This window comes from Alligator mississippiensis, chromosome 1, assembly GCF_030867095.1.
Source record: "Alligator mississippiensis isolate rAllMis1 chromosome 1, rAllMis1, whole genome shotgun sequence".
NCBI lineage: Eukaryota > Metazoa > Chordata > Crocodylia > Alligatoridae > Alligator > Alligator mississippiensis.
This window is the reverse complement of record NC_081824.1, coordinates 31866948-31887378: the sequence shown is the minus strand read 5'-3', so window position 1 is coordinate 31887378 and position 20431 is coordinate 31866948. Positions and strand designations below refer to the sequence as shown.

Sequence of the window (20431 nt, the reverse complement as noted above, 5' to 3'; positions counted from 1 at the left end):
CTGCATACGGCCCACAGGCTGAGAACCACTGGTTTAAAGGGAGGATGGTAGATCTTGGGAAGCCTTTACTCCTCCACACTCTTGCCTAGGCTTACATGGCAAAAGGTCTTGATGTGATAGTTGCAGGACTCTGTACAAGTGGATTCATCAGGCACCTGACTAGACCTCTTACGTGTACATCATGATCCAGAGAATTAATGGTCGTTTACTACCTTCCTTAACAGCATTGCCCATCACAACTTATATTTTTGTCCTGTTTGTTCTGTTACACTTAACATTTTTCCAAATTCAAGTATTTCCAAATGGGCAGACCTAAATATTCAGGTCTGAATTAAATTCTTATTTGGAATTTTTCTGTTCCTTAAAATACATTTTTGGACATCATAAGACACTCAACACTTCAGTCAAGACTACCAGATGTAAGAAGTGTGATCTTCTAGTGAAGAAAGCATTTCCCCCTTAGCTTGGGAAGCCTGCATAGTCTGCAGAAGATAGTGTGTTAACTCTTCACACTTATTTAAAGATACAAATGAATTTAGCAAAACAAGTTCAAGGAGTTTTTTTAAACTACTGTTTAATAAGATTTTAAAGACACAAATTAGAAAAACATTTATAGGCAAGTTAAAAACACCTTTGAAACATAACAGCATGCTACCTGTGTAGCATCGCTGAGACAAATTAGAAATGAGCAATTATTAAAATATCACATCACAGTGTAACTAACACAGTGGTATTTAAATTTACCATACACCAAGACCTAGTTTATGGATCTGTTGAAAAATAACACTTTTTAAAAAATATATATTTTGGAATAATAAAAATGAAATTCACTGATGATGAATTATACTCTGTACCAGGAAAGGCCAGTATTTAAGAGTACTGTAACTATCCACTTTTAGGGGTGTATTCTCATCTCAACATATGGATATTTGGATGCATAACTACTTTTGTATTGAGGTAAAACTATGTTTGAATGTGTAACCAAAGTAGAAAAGAACTAAAATTCCAATAGTTCAGATTCTTAAATTTTGAATAATTTATTACATTTTATTATATAATTTGAACAATGCTATATTCACTCATCTTACACTAGTTTCCATTCAATACACTTGTAATTTTCTTTTCTAATTGATCTAGAATACATCTGAGGTTTGGGGTTTAAAAATAACTACCTAGCCACTACTGCATCGTTTATGACACCTCTGTCACTTTAAGACACATCAGAAGTCTCTTCATAGAAATTATCAATATTACTGGACAAAAAAAATGTACAAAGTGAAAAAAATCCTCAAAAACGTTGAGATTTGATAAACGTATAAAAAAGGCAAAAATGTGTAGGCATATGCTCCTTTTCTTTAACCTACTGTTAACAGTGAAAAATGTTTTTGCACCTTTGATATACAATGCTTCACTCTAAGACAACAAACATCTTATCTCAACATCTGGTTTCATTAACCTGAAACTACTGCAAGTTGGATATACCATCTTTGACCAAGGTTAGGAAGAGGCAAAACAGCCCTAACCCCAAGCAAAAGATTGGCCAAAGTTACCTGCTTATCCTGAAGAGAACATAGTAGAAGTAGACAATTGCTCTACCAGACAAGGAAAAGTGAATTACAGATGGAGGAAAGGGTACCTTTCATTGAAGGATTTCCCTGGAACAGGACTAGATGATCAAGAACACAAGGGGAAACTTTTGTCTGAAAACACAGTTTCCTAGTCATAGACTTTGGCTATATGAAGTCAAACTACATACTTAAAGCCTAGCTGCAAAAATCCTTATGAGGGTTGTTTTGGAAATCCAACCAAAAAACATCCTTTACTTTTCATTTACACTTGGGTTTACCAATTCTATTTCTACTTCAGAAACCTGGTCAGGAGCCCTGGGACCTGATAATTCTTGCTGCTGCAGCACTGTTGATCACTTTCCTTAATGCCTCTAATAACTTTGTGAGGCTTAACATTTTCTTTTAAGTGGTATGAAAAGAGAATTTAATCAAAACCAGAAGAATATGTTGTATGAACTGAGGGGACAAACTTGTGCAAAACATTTGTCAGGACAATTTTAAATAGGGTTATACATATGATAGAACATAACAGTTTCTTAGCCAACAGGCTGATGTTTTTACAATATGGATATGTATATTAAACAGTTATGACAATGGGGCTGTCCCATCTTTTAAAATGCTAGAACAGGCCTAGATCATGGGAGACTAGCAACCAACATACAAGAGGATAATGAACTGATGGCAAACTTACATTTGTTTGCTTTTGCAAATTTTTGTAACTAAAATGCTGCTAGGAAAATTTTTAAAATATTCTTTAAAGGGATACAAAGATAGGCTTGAAAATCAGGTTTGTTAAAAAACATACAAAAATTTAATCTTAATACATGACTCTAAGAAATTAAACATTTAAAAATAGTTTTATTTTAATAAAGCTTCCTTGCAGCATTTGCAGTGGAAACACTGCCTCACTCAGGTAAGGCCCCAATTCAGCAAAGTACTTAAGCACCTGCTTACAGTCATCCTATTCACCATGACTAAGTCATGTGCTTAATTAACTTCAAGCAAATGCCCTCAGTGGGACCAAAGCACATCCCTATGCGCTATGCCATGCAGGGAAAAACTTAGATTCTTAAGGCTGATCACATATTTCATTGCTATGCTGAATCAGGGTTCTACCGCATGATAAGTGGGTGTAAAATGTGTGCAATTAAATTCTCAAATGGTGCATTTCACTGTGGTCTTGTAAAACTAGTCAATTTTCAGGAAAAAACTGCAAACTTTCAAAGTGCTCACTTGAAAATGCATCCATTTTTATACAACCCCCTCTGCCCCTTCTTCAAAACCAATTTCACAAGATGTCAACATTTGAAAAGTGAAAGAAGCTAAGCATTTAGTGCAACTGGGGGGAGGTGACTGGGGCAGCAGCCTTGGAGGGAGAGGGGACCCAAAAACAGCTACGGCTGCAGCTGATCACACCACGACAACTGGTACAGAGGGGCAACCAATGGTGCCCCAGGCACAGCCCCAGGCTGTGCCTCTAAGACTAAGCAGTTCCATTACAAAAATGAGACAATGCAACATGAAACAGTGTAAAGGTTGTTATATGGTACTTTTAAACTTCATATTTTTTATTTAATGCTAGGTTTTTAAAATTAGGTGCATTTAAATGTATTTGTAAGCAGCAGTCAAATCTTTGCATGCTACTATAGACAATGTATATGGCAATGTGTGTAAGCAGATAGGCAATTTTTTTGCAATACATCTGTGGTAAAAACTTGGCCCCACTGAAGTCAGTGGAAGTTTTGCCACTGACTTCACAGGGGCCAGAATTTCACCCATGGTATTTGCTTAATCTTGGCCCCGTCTACCTTGACAGTGTAGTCCAGGGGCGGGCAATTATTTTGGGCAGAGGGCCACTTAGCAAGTTTTGGCAAGCTGTTGAGGGCCACATGGGTAACCCCGCCCCTTGACAGATGCCCCACCCCCTAGGTCACCATCTTGGGACAGGAAGTCCCACCCCTGACCTCTGACCCTTGCCACCAGAAGTCCCTCCCCTTGCCCCTGGAACTACTCCTTTGGAGAAGAGGGTTTTTGCTATCTTAGAACCAGGGAAAAAAAACATGTACTAAAAATCAAATACCCATATTATATTTTAATTCAATTAAAAATATATATTTTTGTCCTGATACCTGTGTGTTTGTGCTTTAAATGTAGAAGTGATTGCATAATAGATCAAAATGTAATCTTACTCTTGTATAGTGTGTGGGGTGTACAGCAATGTTGGGGGGTATGGGTGGGTGGGTGGATGTGTGTGTGGTATTTGTGGAATGTGTGATTGTGTCTGGAGGAGGGTGTGGCTGTGGGGTTTGCAGGAAGGGTTGCAAGGTGGGAGCCAGCTGGGCACTTGCTGCCCCAAGCCTCGTGGCCACATTTGCGCTCTGGCGGCTCCTGCTGCCACCAGGAGACCGAGGGCTGCCAGGGAAGGGCCTGTCAGGTTTGAGGGGCAGTGTGGGAGGCTCCTGGAGCCACTGGGGGTGGCACGAGTCAGTGGGGATGTGGCCCAGGACATGGGAAGCTGAAGGAGGTGATGCTGAACTTGCATTTTGCGCCTGAGGCTTGAAGGTTTGGCTGCTCCCCCCATGGGCGGCCCGGGGGTTGCCACCACCCTGGGGGGGGGGAGGGTGGCCCAGCTCCCCCACCCCACAGGGGCCTGACAGCAGCTTGTCCCCCAGCCCTGGCACAGGCAGGGAGAATGTGACAGGAGCCACAGCAGAGCCACAGCTGCTTTTCTGCTTTAGAAGCTCCTGCAGCTTCCAGGAGGCCGGGGGCCCCGGGGAAGCTCCTGGGTGGCCCTGGGGGCAGTGCAGGGGGCCACCTGAGGCTGCTGGGGGTGGCACATGGCCTGGGAAGTCTAGGGATGCGGCACAGAAGTTGCATCCTGTGCCTGAGGCTTGGGATGGCAACGGCCTGGCTGCCCTCCCCACGGGTGTCCCCAGTGGATGCTGCCACCCTGGGGGGAGGGCCCGGTCCCCGCCGCCCCACAGGGGCCCAGCGGCCTGGCAGCAGCTTGCCCCCCAATGGGCTCCAATGGGGGGCAGCACCCATTGGAGCCTCCCATTGGGGGGCAGGAGGGGGCAGCCGGGCCATTGCTGCACCAAGCCTCAGGCACGGGATGGAAGTTCCACGCTGCCTCCCTGCACCCTGGGACATTTCCTCGCCAGGCATGCCACCCCCAGCAGCCCCAGGTGCCCCTCGTCCTCCACCAGGGCTGGACAGGGGGGTTGGGAGCCAGCAACAGCCAAGTAGTGCCCCAGAGCCAGTGCTGGCGGGGCCCAGAGCAGGGTGGCAGGAGCCCGGGGCATAGCTGCCTGGGCTCTATGGAGCGGGGCTGGGCTGCCCCATCAGGGAGAGAGGGGAGCCACCCTGCTCTGGGCCCCACCAGCACTGGCTCCCATGTGCCCCTTGCTCCCAGCCCCCCGCCCCAGCCCTGTGGCCAGGTGAGGACCAGCGTGCCCCCTAACCCCCTCTTACCCAAGGTTCCCGCTCCAGCACGGGTGGCAACAGTCTCATGGTCCCTCTGGTTGCGGGGGACGGGACAGGGTGGGCCCTGCTCTTCCAGGGGCCTACTGTGGCTTCCCCTGGGTCCTACTGCCCCTGGCTCCTGTCACTTTTGACTGAAGCCAGAGGCAAATAAATATGAATTTTAAAAAAATTTCTAGAGGCCCCTGCAGGCCAGACAGAATGGCCTAGCGGGCCAGATGTGGCCCACGGGCCATATTTTGCCCACCCCGGTGTAGTCCTTTAATAGCCATGTTTTCATAGAATAGTGTTCTTTTTAAAAGTGGCACAAACTGAAAATCTATACGGTGAGTATCAGCAGAAATAATGTCTATGGGTGAAAAAAATGGACATAACTGTAAAACTGACAATGCCTTTACCACAGCAATTTTAAGTAGGTATCATTCAGATTAATTTTATATATAATTTGCTGCGATGAATGTATGAGCATAAAACATTAAAAACAATTAGTGAATAGTTACTCCGTGGGAGACTACATTGAAAACTAGCGTTAGTTCCTTATCAAGTACCCAGGAACAACTGTCTACAATATGCAAAACACCCACATGTCCTTTACCTAAGGGATATGTGAAACTGTCAGTCAAAGGAGACCAAGCACTGTACTTAAAAACAGGTTACACTTTGAACATCCAATAAATTTCAAGCTTAGTCCTTCTTAGAGATTAAAATACAACTCCCTGTAAAACAGTCACCAAAATGATTGAAGTGATATTCCTTTAAATGAAAACACTACATTTAAATATTGTTATATGAAGGCATTTTTTAAAATTATTAACTTTACCAAGGGCTCCTCTTGGATTTTTAGTTAAATTCATGAACTGGATTTAGTACAGGATGTTTCATTTGATACAGCAAAGCAGACAAGTAACATGAGACAAAGAAAAATATAATCTAATCATGAGAGCCCAATACTGCAGTGAGACAAGAAACAACTCCCACTGCAGTCCCAGGAGGTATTCATTTGCACTGAGAGCAAAATTTGGCCCTATTTTCTTATTCACAAATTGGCATATCATAAAGTGATAAAATTCTAGGGCACTATTTCAGCAGACATTTTATCCAAAACTAATGAGATTTACAGTCCTTTCTGTTTTATGTAGCAATGGCAAAATGTTGAGGATTTCTAAAATTAGAAAAAATATCAGCACAGTAAATGCAGAAACAGGCAGTCCTGTTTCTACCAGCAATCTCTCTACTAGTGCTCACTGGTACATTTACCTAACTGCTTTAGCTGCCTATGCTCCCTCATATCCATGTTTTGGAATAAGACTCTCTCCCAGTTCCCCTCGAATTCCAGCACCAATCCAGGTTGTATTGACATGACCATACTGCTCAATTCTGAGAGTGTGTTTGTTCTTTTATAGCAGGGGTGTCAAACTCACCCAGCCTCAGTTGGGCTGGGGCTGGCATACGCCGCACATGGTGCATGGGGGTTGGAGGTGGTAGGCTGCACACAGGTCTGCAGGCTGGATTGAGACCACAGGCAGTCCACACATGCTGGAGCCATCCCTCAGGTGTGGATGCCATATGCAGTGTGCACACTAAACTAGTGGCTCCAGCCCCATGCAACACATACATGACACATGGGAACAATTCAGAACACGCACTACACACTGCATGGGGCCAGTCCAGAGTGCGCGGGGCCAGCCCTGTGCACTATTATCCAGCAGGCAGGGCCCACGTTGGGCCCAATCCAGCCCAGCCCTGGATCCTGCACACAGCATACCAACTTGAGCCCCCACATGCTATGTGCAGCACATGCCAGCCCTAGCTGAGAACAACATGCAGGGTCAGTCCAGGCCACATGCTACATGTGGTGTCTGCGCCAGACTGGCCCTGCATGCTAGCTCTAACCCAGGCCTGTGGTCTGTGGGCCTGATCTAAATCAGTCCCAAATCCAGCATGCAGGGCCAGTCCAGCACAGGTGCCACATGAAGCACACACCCCAGGCGCAGGCAAAACCATGGGCCAGATCCAACCTGCAGGCCATGTCTTTGACACCCCTGTTCTATAGCAAGTCAACTGTTACTGCAATTCATAACTAAAGCCAAATGCCTCTTTAAACCTTATCACATCTATTGGCATCCATAACAAAACAAGAATTCCAGCTTACTAAAAAGGAGAAGATTGTATTGCACTGGCATTCTGGCAAAAACACATTTGCTTATAAAATCTCGTAAACAGAGACATCTAAACGAAGAGCCCCGGTACGCTCTTCATTATTGGAAATTTCCTTGGTGGGGAGGTAGGGTGATGGAAGGACCATCTTTACCGCAAAGGAACAAACCAGAACAAGAAATGTATAAATCATTCATCTCGTGTGTAAAGTTTCATTATTTTTTCCTGACATCCTATGTATACGTTTTAAAGTTAAAACAACATGTGAATAAACAGTTTTTTCATTTACTAAAAATCATATGAAAATATAGAATATAATCAAATAAAATGTAGCCCTTTAGGACATTTCTCCAGTAGGGACCATTATCACAATAAATGGTCTTTAATAGATATAATTGCAGGATAATTCCCATGATTGAATATCAAAATGAATTGTCAGATTCATATTCCCAAACATTAGTTTCTCACAATTTACCTAAAAATGTGTGAGAATTCTTTTTCTGACATTCTAACTTTAAAAAATAATAATTCTTAAAGCCCACAGACTTTTTAGGCTGCAGGGTATTTCTAAGGTGAAGTGCCCTTTCCCTCATTAACATTGTAGTTTAATCTTTCTATGGACTAGAGCTATAACTTCAAGGTAATCTGGCTATTTTTGATTCTGTAAGTGCTTTCAACTAACCATTTTGTCTGATAAACTTCTGAATGATTTCTTCTTACTCTTCTTAAGATATTCAGAGTAAATATTTGTAAAATACTTAAATAAAATAAGAAATTCTTGTACCTAAGGATAATAAGAACTTGTACCCAAAGCCTGGTGTTTACACAGTGTCTTCATCTGTATCCTACTATGGTTGCCATTTTGTCTCTAGCTAGAAACTTCACTTTAAAAATAAAAGGAATCCAGAATAGAGTTATCCACTCTGAAAAGGTAAATCTTTAGTTTTAAAAATTCTTTTCAGAAGGGCTCTTTACAATTAGACTCTCTCTCAAACTAACCTAATTTGGCATCAGTAACATTTACAGTTCTGCAATGTACTGTAAATTTCAGATACTTTAAGAAAACCCTCCAAATACTGAGATGTTTATTGCAATGCTTTTTAAAGATACAGATCCTTTCCATGATTTCCAATGTCATGTTCCTGTTCTTTTTGATATCATCCAACATCTTTCTGACATATGATTTTCACATAATATTAAATATGAAAATACCACTTAGAAACAATATTTCAGTAAATAGAGGGTTTAAGGCATGGTCATTCATTTGGAAAAAACTTCTTTCCATATGTTAATCTAGATTGATCATTGTTTTCTACCTCATCAGTGCCTTGGGATGCACAACGTACATTCAGCAAAGGGGCACGCATATGACCCTATGGACATACGTTGTAAGTCCTGAGTGCCCATTGAAATAATGGTAATATTTCATATACAAGGCATGACCCACAGGGACATGACATGGGAGGGATTAATTTGCTTTGCTTCTAGTCTTACCATTGCATGTGATATTCCTAGGTAATGCATTCTTTTCTTACTAAACATCTTTGCAAACAAATACAAACCCTGTTAAAGGTGCTAAAAATGGATTTTGAAAACATACAAAATATATTCATCATAGTATTCCCCAATCATTGTTTCTGTGATGGATATCTGCGGGTTACTTCTTGCTTCTGATTGAAACTATTAGTTGTTGTGGAATAACTGTTCTGTTGGAAAGCATTTTCTTCCTGCTTTAGTTTTTTGGAACATGAGGGTTGCACACTTTCTTGCTCTTTTCTTCCTTTTTGAGTTCTTTTCATTGGAAATAGCAACAACACTAAAATGCAGACAATGTGAAGACAAAAATACCAGCAGCTAGGGGGAAAAAAGAGAGAAAACAAAGTAAAATCTTTCCTCATTATATTTATTATTAAATATGACACTACTGGAAGATAACAAGCTGCATGGTAAAAATACATTTATCATGAAAAACTTCAGTGTGACATCTCTCAGTACAGACTGCAATGTACATACACAGCTTTGCAAATCACATTGCCACTGGGAGTCTGAGAAGTCTAACACATTTTGGCTTACTTAACAGTATAACCCTCATGCTATACTTCACTTTAAAAAAATTAGATGCCTAAAACCAAAGAATAAGAAAAAAACTGAGCAATGAGAACAGAAAAAGGGAGTGAATAATGATAACAAAAGACCCCAACATAATCATTTTTGCATTACAGATAAAGCCATATTAAAGGCCTGTGTGCAGCACTGAGGGCACAGGTAGGGCTCCATCTATTATACACAACACAGAATAACTAAAGCCAGGGATGTCAAATATTTGGCCTGTGAGCTGGAGTCGGCCTGTGGAGCTGTCATCTGACCCAGAATTGCTCCTAGGGGAGCCAGGAATTTGGTGGAATGATCCACCACTGAAATCTGCAGCACAGAGTCCCATTGGGGATCCTTGTTGGCAATGAGAATGAGCAAAAGCTGCATTAACCTCCACAGCTCCCTGACACCACTTGCCCCACCACAGCCACATCTGGATTTGGCCCCAAGAAGCACTGCAGGTTGGATCCAGCCCATGGGGGCCAGGCAAGTTTGACATCCCTTAATTAATAAGAATATACAGCACTACCGGTAGAGATTTATCCACATGCACCATATATATCCGTATTTAGCACTCTGGCTGTATAATATTGTACATACACAATATGGCAAGCATGAAAGAAGCAAAGGGTTGCCGGTTATGATTGCTGGGGAAGGCTAAAAACAAAACCAACAGAGACTGTTTGGATATGAGCATAACTGCTTACGTGAGCTAATACGCTAATATGCTTTTTAAGTAACTAAGTTTATGTAATAGGACAGGGGCTCTCAAATTTTGTGATACCACAACCCTGAGTGCCGGGTGGCAGTGGTGGGGGACGGGGAGCTCGCACACGGCAGCCACTGCTGTCATCCACCAATCTGCGCTGTCACTGTGCGCACTGCTTCCCTGCGCCGCCGCATGTACCCCCGGGAAGTTTGCGGCCCCCTTTTAAATTGCTCATGACCCTCCAAGGGGTCACGACCCACAGTTTGAGAACCCCTGTATTAGGAAGATGTTGTGGCGATGCTCAGTGAGGATACTTATTTTGCCTTATTTCTGGGCTTGTGCCTGTGAAAAGTGGGAGTGGCTTGATTCTTGGTAGCGGTCTTAAAGTTTCCACAGAGGTGGTATACTCTTATATGTAATGTATGAAATCTATAAAAAAAGTGAAAAGGTTGCCTTCAGGCCAAATCAAGGTAAGTAAGGACTTGTTCCATGCCAGGAACACAAGTTACTTAGATGCAGAAGCAACTAGAGTTCTTAGAGAGATGTTGTCCATGTGCACATCCTCATTGTGTGTGCATATGCATTACAAACACTCAAGCTCTGAGGCTATTTGCCTTAGCAATGCCTATATAGTATACCCTAGCTTTAATTCTCCTTATGCCCATACTCAGAGTATAGAGAGTAGTTCATATTTCCCATACCTTCTTTTACTAGCCAGCATCAACAATGATTGATTTGGAGGAATCAAGGAAGCTGAGGTGCAGGAGCAAGACATGAGCAGTATGACCTATCATGGATATTAGGTATGGGCTGAAGGTGCCACAGTCAGAATGGCTACATCAGAAAGAAAGATCACAGAGGAACATACAAGCACAAAGTGGAAGCCATGAGACATGAGGGGTAAGGTTTCAGGCCCAGGCCAGACCTTTAGGAGTAACCAATAAGACAGGGGTGGGCAATAATTTGGGCCTGCAGGCCACATAGGGAGTTTTGCTGAGCTATTGTGGGATGGGTCAGCACCAATCCTTCCCCCCCCATGTAACAGCTCACCAAAACTCCTTATGCGGGATGGGGCCACAAGCCAATGTGGAGCGGTGTTCAGGAGCGGGACAGGCAGGCAAGGTCAGGATCATGGGGTGGGGTCGTGGAAGCGCACGGCTGCGACTTGGGGCAGGAGCCATAATCCATGCCTGCAAGCCCCTGCTATGGGACCCTGGCCATGCAGCCCACAGCTGGTCTCCATGGAGACCCTGGGATTGTGGGATGGTGACAGTGCAGGGCCAGGGCCAGTGCAGATCTGCAATCTGCTCCACACATGTCCCAACCCCAGCCCTACACTGTCACTGCCCTGCAATATCAGGGTCTCCATGGATACTGGCTGGGAGCCGTGTGGCCAGGGAACACAGCTGGGAGCTACATCCAGGTCTAGGACTGGGACCAGGTCCAGGATCTTGGTGCCATGACAACACAAGGCTGGGGGTGAGCTGTGATCAGTTCCCTGTATGTCCCTGCCCGTGAAACTGGCACCTGTCACAGGGACATGTATGCAATGGATCATGGCTCTGTCCTGGCCCCACACTGACAGCACCACAAGATCCCAGGGTCTCCCCAGCCCTGACCTCTGTCTCACACCTGGACACTGCTCCCTACCTGCCCATGGCCTCATCCTAGTCACCCAGCCAAGCATGCCCTGCCCATGGGGGTGGGGATGGGGTGACAAATATATCCAAATCTTCCCCAATTTCTCTGAATCAATTCAGAGGGTTCCGATTCAATTAGGAGAGCTTCAAGGGTCCACAGATTTGAATCGGGCCAGATCTCCACCGAATTGAATCAGGAACTGAAGCTTGGGACAGCACTAATATGAACCTTGTCTATTCTTAAGAGGGTTTGCACATGCCTGTGTGCACCTTGTTTCCCAGTAATGAGAATCTGAATACATTTTAAGATCAATCAGGCCATTTTAGCTATGCTCTCTTTTAAAGGAGAACATATTTATCTATCTTCTCTTGACTGATAATTTGTGACAGTTACTTTATAACTGCTAATAAACACCTGCTCCTGTGGCATTCATGCGGTGCAATGGAGCTATCACTTGTTCTGTTTTGCTTTTCCAAACTGTGAATGACAAACTGCTCAGGAGGCAAGGCAATGACCCAAATGTTACACTTTTATTCACCATTCAAAGGAGATGGATTATTCTCTGTGGCAAGACAACTAGTTTCCAATTAAAGGGATTTAAAAAAAACTAAATTAAAATGTACTTACCTATAAAATGTGAAAGATGGTTTTACAGAAAGCAGCACAAATGGCACAACTGTGTAACTTATTGCTAATTGAGTTGTCATCCATGTTATGATATCGTAGAACAGCTTAATAAGGGAGAAGTCAACAAAGAAGTGTCTAATGTTGTTTCTCATCTTTAAAAAAAAAAGTGGGTAAAAGACGCATTAGAAACTAAACAGTTTTACTGAGAGAAAGTTTTTGTTCTACTACCAAAAAAGTTTTCAGGCAGTTAACAGCTCAGTTTATCTCCAACCTCTCCTGTTCTCATTTTGCTGACAAGGACAGATGATGGGGACTGTTTCACATACTTTAAAATGAAAGACTCACTACAAGGCAGATTCAACGGCACTCCACAGATCAAGGATCCATAGGTCAAAGGATGCTTTAAATGTGCTGTTGTTTTACAGTCCCTCTGAACCTAATCAAGGATTCACTGGCTGTAGGCACAGTAGGCTTCTATACACTAGCCTTCAGCATAATATCATGTTTATTCTTCCCAACAGTCTTGTTTTACAATAAATGTCAACTAACTTCCTATACACATATATTTATGAATAATATGAAAACAGAATAGAAGAACAGTGCTAAAAGACACCCCTAATGGTCATCTAATCCAACTCCTGCTCAAGGATGGTGTATCCTTTTCAACAATATCCCAGATAAATCTTTGTCTAACCTAGTGGGTCTCAAACTTTTTAGACTTGAGGCACCCCTCATTTGACTGGAGGTGTCCCTCCATAACTTTTGTGAATTGAGCAACATCCCATTTAAAACACTAATGCATTTATTACAGTGCTTACCTCCTTGCAGGGGGGTGGGGCAGCAGCCAAGCAGGGACAACCCCGAGCCTGTGCTCATCTCCTGGCACCTGCTTATCTCCTCCTCTCACATGGCACCCTGACTGAGAATCACTGGTCTAACCAGCACTTAAAACCTTCCAACAACAGAGATCCTACAGTCTGTGGAGGTAATCTGGTCAAGTGCTGAAATTTCCTCATTTAAATCTCCCTTGTGTCAATCTAAGCCCATTACCTCTTGACCTATCCTCCCCTAAAACAACTGAGCATGATCCTTGTCATAAGTTTTCAATGCAGAAACATTTTTATCAATTTTCCCCCCAGTCTTCTCGTCCACAAGAAATATTCCTAATTACTTCAACCCTTCTTTATGTCATGTTTTCAAAACCTCTAACCATTTTGCTGCTATCTTTTGGGGTCTCTCTCTGTTTTTGCTGCTTCCCAGCTAAGGCCTCAGTATTAGGAAGAAAGGAAGAATCAATTCCTGCGACTTACACAAAATACTCCTTATTAAATACATCCCAGAACGGTATTAGTTTTTTTCTGCAATATTACATTGTTGATGCATGTTCAGCTTGTGATCCACTTTAATTTTCCATATAATTTTCTGAAATTACTACATTTATTTCTGCAGTTTCCCTCTTCTCCCTCAGCAAACACACACTATTTTTAACCTATAACATCCCTGAGTTTTAGCCTTGCTACCTGAATAGTGTAAAGTTATTAGCTAGTATCTTGGCTGTGCCAGTAATCTCAGGCTCCCTTGCTCATTAGTCCAATTTCCCTTCAAGTGCCTTTGTGTTTCTGTTGATATAGCTCTTTTTTGCACAATATACGGTCCTTTTAAGACTCTAGCAGGCCTCTATACCACCATTCTTTAAACGGCTCCTTCAACCCTCAATTCTAGCAAAGAAGCTGTAGAAATATCTCACCAAGCTAAGTGATAATGGCAGATGAGCTTCAATGTCAATAAATACAAGGTAATGTACACCTCAACTACATGCATGCAATGCTGGGTTCTAAACTAGCTATTACAACTCGGACCTTGCCATGGAGTCACTGTACATAGTTCTCTAAAAACATCAGCTCAATATGCAGCAGCAGCCAAAAAAAAGCCAATAAAATGTTGGGTCTCATTAAGAAGGGAATTGAAAACAACAGAAAACATCATTGTACTAATACACAAATCCATGACAAGCCCACACCTTCGCTATTGTGTGCAATTCTGGTATCCACATCTCAAAAAGGATGTAGTAGAATTAGAAAAAGTAAAGAGAACGGCAACCAAAAATGATCACGGGAATGGAACAGATGCCATACCAAAAGAAACTAACAAGGCTAAGACTCAAGTTTGGAAAGGTGGTTGAGGTGGGATATGATAGAGGTCTAATAAAATCATGAAGGCGTGGACCAACTGAACAGGGAACTGTTATTCACCAAGACACAGAAAATTAGAACTAAAGGGCACCCACTGACAGTAACAGAAGATGGGTTTAAAACTAATACGAGAAAGTACTTTTTTACGCAGCAAGTAGTTAATTTGTGGACGTCATTACCACAAGAGGATATAGAGGCAGATCGTATAGCCGGGTTCAAAAAGGGACTACACAAACTCATGGATGACAGATCTATTAACAGCTATTAAAAAGAAAGCTTGATGATATCTCTGACATCTCTAAACCAATAATAGTGAATGCCGGGGAGGAGAATGAACTCTAGATATATCCAGTTCAATGCTCTCCCTCTAAAGGATCCACTCATGCCACTGTTCAAGATAGACTACTGGGCTAGATGGACCATTGATCTGACCTAGGATGACACTTCTTATGTTTTATGTTCCTATGTTCTAATATGTCAATAACTAGATAGTTTAGTGTTCTGAACTTGTGACATATCAAACAATCAGCTTGCTGTAACTTTGTCCCCACTCCAGGCCTCATTTTCTTGTAAGAAATGCATACTGTTTCATTAGGGGGAAAGCAACTTTGTGTGGCTTGTCATTATATGTACTCTATTTAGCAAGAACACAGTGAAGTCTTAATCTCTGGAGCTTGTAGGCACCACTGAAATACGAATAAATGCAGCCAGGGTAGTTGTACACATTTTAGTTAAAGATATAGTATTATAAGTTAGATATAAAGCATGCATGTAAATCACTTAATTTATAACCCACCAAGGCAAATCTGCCCTGTACAGTGCATCTAGAGCTTCAAATAGTCCATTTTCTTTGGAAGACTACTTTTCTAGAGTTACAAATTTTGTTGGATTACCACAAGTATGAGGAATGGCAGGATTTCTCTCTCCTTCCTTATAATGTCCACAAAATTCCAGTCAACAAAAGTAGCCTGGCTGTTCACCACTCAAACAATCTGGTTGATTAATCAAAGAATAATTAAGGAGTAGGACTGGAAGGGACCTCCAGAGGTCATCTACTCCAAATCCCTCCCAGGATCATTGCTACCCAAACCATCAAAAAAGGAGGGCAGATTTGCATTTTATAGATTAATTTAGCAGAAGCTTTGTGAACCTAAATTCACTTAATCAGATGCTGCCTCTCTCTAGTTAGATAAAGATTTTTGCTCACTTATCTAGTGAAGATGAGATCTACCAGGTTTGGACTGGATTGTCTGGAAGATGGCTAGATTGTACTTGATGAAACAAGCCATTACTAAGCATGTCTACACATGCCATTAATGCTATAAAGGCCAACTGCGCAGTAAAGTACTGTGAAGTAAACCTTCCTGGAGAGCACAGATATTTCCCCAAGCAATCTGGGAACTGTCCTTCCTGGGGCAGGTCCCAGCCAGCTCCAGGCTGCAGGAGAATTCAGGCCCAGAGCTGGCTGGGAACTATCCTGCTTCTGGGGCAGCTCCCAGCCAGCTCTGGGCTGGGCAGGGAAATCCTTGTGCAGCCTAGAGCTGGCTGGGAGCTGGCCCAGAAGCAGAACACTTCCCTGCCAGCCCTGGGCTGGGTGGGGAAGCAGAGAGTTTGAGTCCTGGTACTGTTCAGCTTCCAGCGCCTGTGGGGAGTTGAGAGGTGAGCAGTGCTGGGACAGTGAGGGAGCTGAGAGCTACTCCATCCTGGCATTGCTCAGCTCCCAGCTCCTGTCAATACATCCTGGGGAGCTGGGACCTGAGTACCACCAGGACTGGGGGAGTTCCCCTCCCCTCTGGCCCCCTAGAGCTGGGACTGACCAGGAGCAAATTTGCTCCTGGCCAGCATCTACACATGCACTACTGAGTAGTATCTACTACACAGTTAGTTTACTACCTGTATTTACAGGTAGTAGTAGCTAACTGTGCAGTAGACTAATTTACTGCACAGTAAATGTGTGCACGTGTAGATGGCGATGCTTTACTGCACAGTAAAGTATCTTATGTAAACACGCCCATTTTCACCAATGGTAGAATTCTGGCAGTGATGTTATTGCCCAGGAGCATAAGTAGGGCAGAGTGAGAAGGGCACCAGATAATATGACCAATGTAAAACAATGGTATAAATTTGTTAGTTTTTGAACATAAGCACCTAAGTGCACTGGTCTCTACATTTCAACTTTTGATTCCCATCTTCCATGCCCAAGCTCAGTGGTTTTCCAACTGTGTTCGGTGGAACCCTGGAGTTCCATGATATGTCATCAAGGGTTCCACAAAGAGAGTGGCGGTAATGGCAGAGTGGGCCAGGAGGTGGTGCACTGCCATTTTAGGCCTAGGTTGCCTGGACCATGTGAGCTGACAATGCCATGGAGCCAGGGGTCAGGGTTCTGCAGCAGAGGAAGTGATATAAAAGTATCCTCAACCTGTAAAAATTGCTGCCCCAAGTGTTCATGTGTAGCCAGATGAAGAGTTAGATAGCCTGATTTAGAACTCACTCCATGTTACAGCTGGCAATTCAGAGCTAGCCTTAGGGGTGGGTGATGTGGGCAACTGCCCAGGGTGCCATGGTCAGGGAGACACCAAACACACATACACACACAAGCAGCCCACACTTACAGCAGTGCTCCACCACTGCCCTGCCCCAGGCATGAGGAGCAGTGCCCGGCCTGCCCCTCCTTCAGCCACTGCTCAGGAGCTGCCAGATTGGGCACATGCAGGTGTAGTGGTACCTGCTCCAAGCTGCTTGCCTTGCTCCTCCACAGCAGCAGCTGTGCCTGCCACCTGCCTGCCTGGTGCACCATGCCACTCCACCTCCCTGCCAGACTGCACCCTCTGCCTCTGCCTGCAGCAATGCTGCTGACCTGGAGGGGGTATATTTAAAGATTCATGAAAACAAGAAACACTCTGATAAAACAGCTATAGTGGGGGTGGGAGGGTGGAGAGGGATGTGCCTTCAGATGACTCTGTTAGGGAAATGATGGGAGGAATAGATAAAAGGTAATTAAATACAAACTGTGGGCAGATGTGTATTAAGGTACAAGTGATTTTTTAAAACTAATGGAAGTTAGGCAGGTGGCAGTAGGGGGAAGCTGCCTGTCAGCATCTCTGTCCAAGGCACCAAAATTGCTAGTTATACGTCTATTATTGACAAACTTGGAGACTTATGACTTATAGGAAGTGACATACAAATACATCCCAATTGGTTATTAAGATCAAGTGGAGCGCAGACATTAAGATTATTGGTATATAGGATTATTCTATTTACAGTGGAAAGCAAGATGCCTGGTTCCCTCTAATGAACAGTTTGTCCTTTGTTCAATAAACTTGAGTCTTGACAGACAGTTTTGGCAGTTATCAGCTTCTTTTTGATCTTCAATTTCAGGAAAGATTGTTTAGGGAGTTTGAAAGCAGCTCTGGTATCAGCAATAGCCTTACTGACCTAATCCCTTTCAACCAAACTTTTAATCTGTGTATAGTTAGTAGTTTGTGCTGATCTCATCAACAGACTATGTCTGCCTCAAAGGATAAAGTCAAGTGCATTTGCAAGTTCTCATACCTTTACAAAAGGCTACAGATGAAGAAGCAGATGTGCTCCTGAGTCAGTAACAACTGCTGGGAGCAATGGGCTGTGTCCTGCGTTAGTATTCATGTGATCAAGAACTGCATAATTGGGGTGAAGGTGAGAGTAGAAGTTGAGATATTAAGAAATAATATTTGAAACTGAGACAGGAATTTTGTGCTTGATTCAGGGTTTACACTTTAATACGTGAGTCCTTTTGTATTCTTTCCTGATCCAGAGAGTAGCAGCAGTCAGAGTTTTCCTTCCCAGTTTGGGTATATCAGGTTCTGGCTTTTAGTGGTGTGGACCTTGTCAGAATTTTCTAGGCCTTCAAGAGCTTAAATAGGATCACTATATTCAGTTCTAGGGCTGCCTCTGAAAACCATTCAGAAATTTTGCCCTACCCAAAATGCTACCATTGGCATATTTAGTGGTAATACAATTTAAACATAATTACAAGGAACACTGTCAACCAATATGGTTCCCACTCAAATTTAAAGAATCTATAAAATCTATAGAGATTTTCAAAAATTGTGGGTCAAGTGTATTTGCAAAACTGCTGTTGGGGAGCATACCAGCTGAATTCTCCATTTCAGCTGCCTATTTACAGCTAGGATGCAGACCAATTCAGTGTCATGCAGCCTGTTTTAGGGAAATGCCAAAATTCTACTCTTGGATTTATTTTTTATACACTCTTTCTCTGCCCGATTTACATTCTAATATTATAAAAGCCTAAGTCTGTCGGTCGGTCTGTCTGTCTGTAATGTTTTCTTCGCACTCTGACTGGCTGACTGAAACAGCCAATCAGTGTGCTCCAAGCATGGGGGAGAGCTGCCATGATTCCGGAGCTGTACCAAGGACCGGACTGAGTGGGGGAGCCAAGGCCAGCAGCGCTGGCCTCGATTCCCCCACCCTTCTCCCTGCAAAAGGCAGAATGGCGGCAGCATGGGGTGTTAGGTGGCGGCACTCCATCCCAGCCCTCTTCCCCATCATTCTTGATGGGCAATTGGCTAGGATTTGTATACCACCTTCTCCATGACTTTGAGAAGTCACATAGCTTTCCATCTTAGTCACTACCAAAATGATATTAACACTTCCCTACTTCAAAGGATTAAGAAGGTTGTAAAACTGCTATGCAACTATTATGCAGTATTACTGTCATAGCTGCCAAGCCCTAGAAACACAGGACTGGATGAGACCCCTCACAGCAGCAAGCTCATTTTCCTGTGGTGGGCACCCATGTTATAAAATCTTTTTCATAAAATTTTCAAGCTCCAATTTAACTCTGGTTGGATGCTTGCCCTTACTATTCCTATTGGAAAACTGTTCCAGAACACTTCTCTGGTGTTTAGAAACCTTGGACATTTATAGACATGCTCCGGGGGAGGGCAATTTAATTAAGAGTGGCTCCAAGCACCACTCTAATTAAAAGTGCCCAGAGTGTTACATGCATCAACATCCCCACACTGACAAATGGTGGCGGGTGTGCTTTAGTTAAAGAACCCCCACCACCATTTTTCAGTACAGGGACACTTGTACACGTGATGCTGGAGTCTGCTGGAGCAAGATAATTGAGGCTGCTCTGATGCACTGTAGTTACAGGGCATTGGAGCAGCCTCACTGCACATGTATCGGCACCCCTCAATTCCAAATCATTACGATTCATGACAAATTTATTCCTGCCTACTCTTGTGCAAACACCGTCCTTTAGCTTAAATAACTTTTCTAGCTCCTTGGTGCTTATCTCCGCTAATCTATGTGCGAGACAAGCAGTCGCATCCCCTCTCAGCTTCTGTTTCTGAGTTAAACAAGTCAAGTTTTTAGTCTCATAAAATGGCAGCTCTGTTCAAAGTAATATTTCAACCTGCTTTTTCCTAAATTCACATCCACCAAACTGTCTTGAGTTCCAGAGATTTATGTGGAAAACTAAATTCTTTAAGCACGGAAGGATCAAATTTTAAATCAGTGAGTGACATTAATAAGGATCTATTTATGAAACATTAAATGGTTAATAAATGAAATCAGCAGAATTAGGGATGTAACCTACTGCTGGTGACTGGGTGAGTATGATAGGGAATGGATCATGCAACATATACCTGGTTTCTAACACTCTTCATCTAAAGCAGGGCTGTCCAACTGGTGGTCCATAGGCCACATTAAGTTGCAGCCCCCAGGTTCCCACCTGGCCGCAGCTCCCCCTATCACTCCAGCTGCAACAGCAGCCAGAGTCTCTGGGCTTCCACCTCCCTCCTTTGGCTTCTATGTTCTGTGCCCACTCCAGGGCACAGGGCACGCAGGGTGAGGCCAGGGCCATGTGGTGCAGCAGTGGAAAGGGGATGTGCTGCAAGGTGGGGAGAGTAGAGCATCCGTGCAGGGTGACTGGAGTGCTGTGGGGGGGCTGCCACACA

General features: G+C 43.4%; 1 protein-coding gene across 2 annotated transcripts in view; it reads right to left on the bottom strand.

Moving 5' to 3' along the window:
* Positions 1-554: 554 nt before the first annotated feature.
* Positions 555-20431, bottom strand: part of MBOAT2 (membrane bound O-acyltransferase domain containing 2) — a 229023-nt gene continuing 209146 nt past the window's right edge. For both annotated transcript variants that reach the window (XM_059729762.1, XM_059729765.1), the window contains 2 exons: positions 12277-12428; positions 555-9059 (listed from right to left, as the gene is read on the bottom strand). In XM_059729762.1, the coding sequence (XP_059585745.1) occupies positions 8834-9059; positions 12277-12428 (378 nt within the window). In that variant the 3' untranslated portion in view covers positions 555-8833. The remainder of the gene's footprint in view (positions 9060-12276; positions 12429-20431) is intronic.